This window comes from Charadrius vociferus, unplaced genomic scaffold (genome assembly GCF_000708025.1).
Source record: "Charadrius vociferus isolate BGI_N301 unplaced genomic scaffold, ASM70802v2 scaffold650, whole genome shotgun sequence".
NCBI lineage: Eukaryota > Metazoa > Chordata > Aves > Charadriiformes > Charadriidae > Charadrius > Charadrius vociferus.
This window is the reverse complement of record NW_009646736.1, coordinates 5,446,546-5,454,196: the sequence shown is the minus strand read 5'-3', so window position 1 is coordinate 5,454,196 and position 7,651 is coordinate 5,446,546. Positions and strand designations below refer to the sequence as shown.

At 34.2% G+C, this 7,651-nt stretch overlaps 1 protein-coding gene across 1 annotated transcript in view; it reads right to left on the bottom strand.

Moving 5' to 3' along the window:
* Positions 1-7,651, bottom strand: part of RASA2 (RAS p21 protein activator 2) — a 49,586-nt gene that overhangs the window by 1,802 nt on the left and 40,133 nt on the right. The window contains exons 18-24 of the mRNA XM_009890342.1: positions 6,407-6,513; positions 4,647-4,733; positions 4,487-4,564; positions 4,032-4,105; positions 2,650-2,756; positions 2,313-2,395; positions 1,226-1,434 (exon numbers count right to left, since the gene is read on the bottom strand). Coding sequence (XP_009888644.1) covers positions 1,226-1,434; positions 2,313-2,395; positions 2,650-2,756; positions 4,032-4,105; positions 4,487-4,564; positions 4,647-4,733; positions 6,407-6,513 — 745 coding nt within the window. The remainder of the gene's footprint in view (positions 1-1,225; positions 1,435-2,312; positions 2,396-2,649; positions 2,757-4,031; positions 4,106-4,486; positions 4,565-4,646; positions 4,734-6,406; positions 6,514-7,651) is intronic.

The following is a 7,651-nucleotide window of genomic DNA, read 5'->3' as shown; positions in this document are numbered from 1 at the left end:
CTCTAAAAGGTGATAAGAGATGGGTAGTCAGTATAAGAATTGTTCTTGAAAGGTTTGAAAGCAAGTAAAAACTGATTCTGTTTCAATATACTTAGCCTCCTTTTAATGTATCTGTCACTCGCAGACAGCTTTACAATTGCTACGCAAAACTTAGCAATCGATGTAAGTGCTCTACAGAAACAGGCATTACAGTTTTGAGGGCAATACTAAAAATAGCTTTTTTCAATAGAATTTATTATTCAGTATGTCAAGAAAAAATATTTCAAAAATATCATAATAAGGGTAATTGTTATTAAATGACAATTAAACACTCCTTTTAAAATCTACTATTCTTGAAGGTAACCAAAACAGAAGGACCAGATACATTCCTAAACCAGAACAGTTGAAAAAAACCTAGAAAGACAAACCCAAAGTTATTTAGCAATGAGAGTCTTTTGAACCGTTGAGAAACCTGATAGACAGAATGAACTGAGTATGAGTAACATGGAAAAAGTATACATATTTTCAGAAAGTTATCTCGTAGGACTTCACTGGATTTTGGAAGACTGACCAAGATCTTTAGTCTGTAATTTATGCAACCTATTCAGGTAAGGATAAACTTATTTTCCAAAAAGATCAGAGCATTTGTTTGTTTTCAAAAATCAGCAGCTTAAAGAAGGGCATTAACGCATTATAAAACATTACTCAATTTCCTGATATACCTACAAAATCCAAATGATTTGCCAGAATTTACATCCAAGATTATTTAGCTGATTTTCTCAGCACACTGCGTTTTAAGATATGTGAGATTAAAATAAAAAAATGACGATATTAAACAAGCCAATGTCATTAAGGGAAGAGATAGACTTCCAGGCTGAGCCCTCTGCAGAAAGGTATTTCAATTACTTCATATAGATGACCTAGGCATGCCCCATTTCTGCATTCAGTTTGGTATCTGAGTAAACTTGAGCTATTAAATCTATTATTCTGTGTGGAAAGAAATCAACCATTCAGTATTTCTGATTTACATGCTGAATTGGTTACCTTAATTTCATACGCTGGCTGATGAAGCAATAAACTTAGTAAAATCCAGTACTTCAGGCCTTATCAGTAAGGCCTGCTTTTAGTAGCATAACTTTCTAAAGTAGACAGGGAAAACCTTGCTTTCAGATTTTCAAGTTGTATAGTCAATTATACATTATTTGTCCTACAAAACATATGTATTTTCATTTGAGAAGCAACTTACGCAGTGCAACGAGCACAGCCCACTGTGTTCTCTATTGTAGCCTTGCAGCAAAGCCAGTTCCCGTTCAGAAAAGCAGAAGGATGGTAAAAACTAAGCCTCTTCTGGTTGCATCTCGTTACCCGGCAAAGAGCTTCTATCCACTCACTAGCTTCTACACAGTTATTTGCTTGGATATAGAGTGGCTTTTCTCCGTGTAGTACTTGAAACATCTGTAGAAGGAACGCAACATTATTCTGCTCATTAAAAAAAATATCCAGTTATTGAGCAACTTTGAATATGTCAAAATAGATTTCAAAGCTCAGGCAATTCAACAAAGCCAAATTAAGACAGAAAGTGAGTCAAGAAGACTTTTCACTTCTTTCATTTTACTACACAGCCCTATTTAGAAACAAAAAAAAAAACCCAAACAAAACAGCTGTGTTCCAGCTACACCATTTCCTCATCCAAAAAAGAATTCTTGAAAAATTAGAACATTTTCTGTCCTCTTCATTAAACGTGATCTCAGACTTCATGCTTCATACCCTGTGAGTAACAGAAGATTCCCAGAAGTCTCTCCTTCAGCCATCCTCAGCCTAAGTATCAGCTATACTTTCACCACCGCCTCAGAATTTTAGATTGAAATAACACAGAAATACTGATGTGTTACAGGTCCAGACTGAGGCTGTGAGCACAGGCAACTGTCTCAGCTGATGAAGGTATTGTAGGAAGTTCTCATCAAAAGGAACAAATAGAAGTTTGGTAGTATTACATTTCTAGTAGAACATAATATAATACATACTACTAATACCTTACATAAAAGTGCTTTGTAATAAGGTCACAAGACACAATACCTTCATTCCAGAAATTTGGAGAGGGGGACAGAAGTCACAAAATCAGTCAGAAAAGTTGGTGCAGAGATCCAAATCTCCAGGTTAAGTTCCATCTTCAGAGTACCTGGAAAATCTGTCTACAGCTTTTTACTCCTGATCACAAAAAGTTTTTTTGCTGAAGTGTTTAGTAATAGGGCTTCAATAACTCTACAAGCTAATTATAATCTTTTATTTAAAGAACACATCAGGAATTACATACAAACTATCTTTTGACTCACGTTTTTCTTGTTGAAGGAGCTCTCATCAAGTTTCTCCACTGCAAGGATGTTTTTGATTGGAATAGTGAAAATTGGTTCTTTATCTGTAAAAAATTGTAAACAGATGCGTGAAGCGATTTTTAAAGAACCGTTTTATAAGTTCTCAAAATGTGCATTTTTATTATTGAAAAAAATGTACATGAATCACAGAAGCATTTTGTAATCAGGGCAAAAGTAATTAAAATATATCATATGTACTTCAGGAAAAAAAAAGTTATGCATTTTAAAAAGCACAAATCAGATGCAAACACTTAGAAAATACTGAGAAAAGAAAAATAATTGTAAAAGAAACAATTACCTTGCTGTTTGTGGTAGGTGAATTCTCTACTTGTTAGACAGAACCACCGCTTCTTAAAATTCTTTTTACCAATCCGAGTCCTCCCCTGAGCTCTTTTGTACATTTCTCTGTAAAGACAGAATGAAATGAAACGCAACCATTAGTCTTCTGGAGAGCTTTTAAAACCATTTATTGAGATAGCACATTACTGTTCACCACACAGCAAGATAAAAATCTACTTCGCTGTAGATTAGAAAAAAAAAATCTACTAGTTGTTCAAAATAGATCTTCAAGATTACCTCCCCATATGGTGGATCATGTACAGGGTTCCATAAACACGAAAGGAGTTTGGAAAATACGCAATCCAGACTCTTGTTTGTAGCAGTACATTTGGGTATGTACTTACTCAGATCCAGAACTACAATTTTTCCGAAAAGAGAGTAAAGTGTATCCAACTACAAGATCCTCCATTTTCTGCTACTTTCTACATGTGAGTGTACTTGGCCTTATCCGGGTCAGAAGCTGAATATAAATGAAATGCTGAACACGACTCAATAGCAAGGGTAGACACAAACTGTATTCGGTACACTTTAAGTGCACTCACTGGCAACTTGTGTTTTGGGTTTTTTTGGGTTTTTTTTTTTTGAGCAACAGCCATCAATTTATAATACAGATTAGCTTCCAAATTGCCATAACTAAGTGTTGATCCACTACAATGGTCTCCTTCATTTCTTCCTTTCATAGTAGATGAGAATAATTTTAGTAAGAGGTACATTTCTTCCTTGTCTGAAATTTGGATGCTTGTTTCACAGAAGAATCCTTACTTGCTATGAAACTCCTTCTCAGGTAGATACAAATATTTGAATTTATTAATCAGCTATTCTTGATCAACATCAGAAAAAGACAGCTAATTTCTTAGAAACAGTGATTTGCACCTCATTTTTTTAAAAAGCATTCTAACATTTACTGTTAAGTATTCCAACTACAGGATAATTTCTCCCCCCCACTTTAAAGGCAGAAAATTTAGCTGGCTGGGCATAAACCGTACGCAAATTAATTCTAAATTAAATTAATACATTCTTTTAAAATACACTTTCACAATCCTGAATAAACCATCACAAAGCACACATTACTGCACTGTAACAGAAACACAGACAGGCTTTAATAGGTTTTAAGCTGCTTTTAACTATTTTTTTGAACTATGTAAAAGATGAGTTATGAAAGTTTACAGCTGTTAGCTTAAACTAATTCTGCAAACTAACAAAGAATTATCACAAATTACAAATATCATAATTTCTACAGCATATCAAACATTTTAATGAGCATTAATCTGACATTGCCATTAATGAAAAAATGGTAAAGTCAATTCTGGTTTGCACAATTTAGAGTCAAGACGTATTTACCCTTCTTTTAGATGTACAGGCTCACTCAGACCGCTGGGCTCTTTACTTTCAGTAGAGGAAACATCATCTAGGAACTTAAGGAAAAATACGCAGGGAATATATACTATTCAGAAACACAGAACAACTCAAAGCTATTTTGAAAGTATACATGGCATGCCCAGCAGCCACACAAGATTACTTTAATTGGTTCCTAAACAGCAGATCTCATCAAGTCTGTTTCAAAAAAGTCATAGTATGACTTTAAGCTAAATTAGCTTAGTCCACTATGTATAACTCTTGCGTATTCGACTGTGTGGATTTTGTTGGGCTTTTTAAAAAAGAATGTCTAAAATGGATAACAATTTTTTTTTCTCTCTATTAGAAAATTGAACAATAACACAACCTTCTAATAATTAAATTGACCCAATACATCAACCCTTTAAAAAAAAAAAAAAAACAAATTAGTTGAAAGGTACCTTTTTAACAGATTCAGTAAATTTTTCTTCCTGAAATGTTTTGAAAAACTCACACATAAATGTCTCCTTGAAACTTGACTGAAAGAAAAGGTATATTGATGTAAATAAATTTTCAAGGAATGTTGTCTATGAAATGAGAAAAAAATTTTAGTAGCCTTACAAGTTTGCTTTTGGTCAAACTTCCCCAACTGCCCAAAGTCTGGATGGCTTTTGATATAAGAGTTAATGTTCTAGAAGTCTGTGCATCCTAAAATAAACAAAATTCAGAAGTCACTTTTTTTTTTTCCACAGTTCCAGGTAAAACCTTGATTTAAAAATGACAATGTCACAAAAATTATTATATTACACAATGTAGTAAATCTGACACACCTTCATTCCTTTTCTTCTTTGCCCAAAGAGAATAAATGCATATGCAGTACTATCCTTTATTAGCACTTGTGCTTTGTGAATATATGTGTATTTTATAAGTTACTGCACAGTGTTTAATATTTTACTCACTACCACTAGAATTTAGTATTAGTGCTTGGAAAAATGTTGTTGCATACAAAACATCTCAAAACCCTCAAATCCTGTAATTGTTCCTACACATCTAATGCTTCTAAACTATTCAAAACTTAACACTAAACATAATGAACTATTGGTTGACAAATGGTAGAAATTTTTGTAATACAAAATGAACTTAAAACTTTATCTTTAAAGCTTTTACCCAATTTGTTTGCTACCTCACTGCTTGTGTTTTAGTACAGAATTACAAACATGGCCACAGAAAGGGGCCTTGCTGTTCCCTTTAAAACGTTTAACTGGCAGGTGATAAAATCCTGTAATATTTTTACTCAACAAACTGGATAATGTCAAAGGAATGAATTTGAGTAAGCAGATGTTTTCTTTTGAAAGCACAACGCATAAGTAGATAAAATAAGCTAATAAAGATAACCTCTAGAGCAGAGGATTTCATACATATTCTGTATTTTATGTGAAAATAACACAGTATTTTTTTTTTCTTATCTCCATATTTCTGCCTTTGAAGACTTTTTTCTTTTAAACATATCATAGAATCACAGAATGGTCTGCATTGGAAGGGAGCTTAAAGATTATGTAGTTCCAACCCCCCGGCCCTGGGCAGGGACACCTCCCACTAGACCAGGTTGCTCAAAGCCCCATCCAACCTGGCCTTGAACACTTCCAGGGATGGGGCATCCACAACTTCCCTGGGCAACTTCACAAATAGTGAAGAATTTCTTCTTTCTGTATAGTCTAAATTTCCCCTCTTTTAGTTTAAAGCCATTACCCCTTGTCCTATCACTACATGCCCTTCCAAAAAGTCCCTCTCCAGCTTTCTTGTAGCCCCCCTTTAGGTATGGGAATACTGCTATAAGGTCTCCCCAGAGCCTTCTCTTCTCCAAACTGAATGTCCACTTGACAATTTGAAAACTGAAGATCTGGCAACCCACTGCAACTAATGGAGTTCAGAATAAATACACAGACCAATAAATGGATAACTCTACAACCTCTGTTTAAGACGCAAATGGAAATATTTTTTTTTAAATGTAAAAATGACATCAGGATATTTAACTTCCACGGTGGAAGGAACCAATGCAATTTGGGCATACACCTTAAAGAATCCTCAGTCATGTTGCTATTCTAACACAGCAGCACATTCCCAAAAAAGGCACAGCGTCTTTCATATCAATAGTTCCTCTACATCACTTGAGAACACCTCATAAAGACTGAGAAATATGATGCTTAAAGAACTGCAAATGTCTTAGTTCCTTCAGTGAGGTAAAAATGGAAAACTCAATCTAGAGACATTTAGCAATCTTATTTCCCAGTTACAGACCCACTTGAAAGTAACATATGCCTTCCCAGATAAACAGATCTGACAGTTACAAATAAAACAGAACAAATCTTCACAAAACTTACTGGATGGTGAGGTCGTAAATGAAAAGTATGAGGTGAGACTACGGCTACAGCAAAGAAACGAAGAAACACAAAGCTGCTCACTGCAGAATACTGTACATGAGGGTCATCTGCAGAGAAAAACCATGAAATGTAACATGCACTAAACTTAATAGGAAATAATGAAGACAGTCAACATAAAAATCCTTAAGAAGATAACATCAGAGAAGACATTTATATTTTAAAACGGAATAGAAAAATCAATGAAGTGCATGAAATGAGAAAGGTGATCATGGTAGGAAATGTTCTGCCTATAATGGAAGGTTTATTTCTCTGAAAAGGAGCTCTGTTCTCATAAAACTGGCTCGTCAGCTCTACTACTAGGAACGATGAGATTATTGCAAGCATTTACATACACCACATTGATTAGGTACGGCTGTATGCACATTTAACCAAAACAGAAAATAGTGTAGCAGTTGCCTTTAAACACTAGGGCTATCGGGTTTATTTGCCGGTAAAACTAATCACTCATCGACTCAAATGCATTGATGCTGTCAACACGTATGAACAAATTCAACTCCAATTAACATCATAAAACCATGATGTTACATAATTTTGATGCTGTAAATCAAGATTTTCTCATTTACTATTTTGGGTATATTTACACCTTTATAGTGGAAATATAGTGGGATCAAACTCTTACTCTAATCACCACTTCAATCTGATCTGTCTGGGAAGTTAGCTGTTCTGAAAGGACTGTCTTAACTAGAAAAATTTATTGATTTGTAGCTTATTATACAACATTTCAGATTTTAATTGACTGAAATATAATAGTATTTCAGACCTACCACGTTATTCCAATATTAAAACTCATCTGAAAGAATAAAACTGTTCTAATACCGGTCACATTACAAATGCATTAATTATTTTATATCATCCACTCTCCTCAAAACTACCCGTGAGTAGTAAAGCTAACTTCATGTAAGTTATGAATGTGCTACTCATAGTTAACATAGTTGCAGTTCATGTCGCTAAGATGTAAATACCAAATTTATTTTCAAGTTTATATCTTGCTTCTTTAGAAGCAATAAAGAGATCAGCTCTTCCCAATTTTACATATCTTTCAACTAAATCACTTCCTGTATTACTTTGCTTTTCTTCTATTATCTCATACTTTTGTTGGTGACTTCTTACTTGCTGCTTTTTGCACTGTTTTTGACCTGCTACATTTTTGTATCAGAAAATACAAAATTCTTGCTGATTGACCAC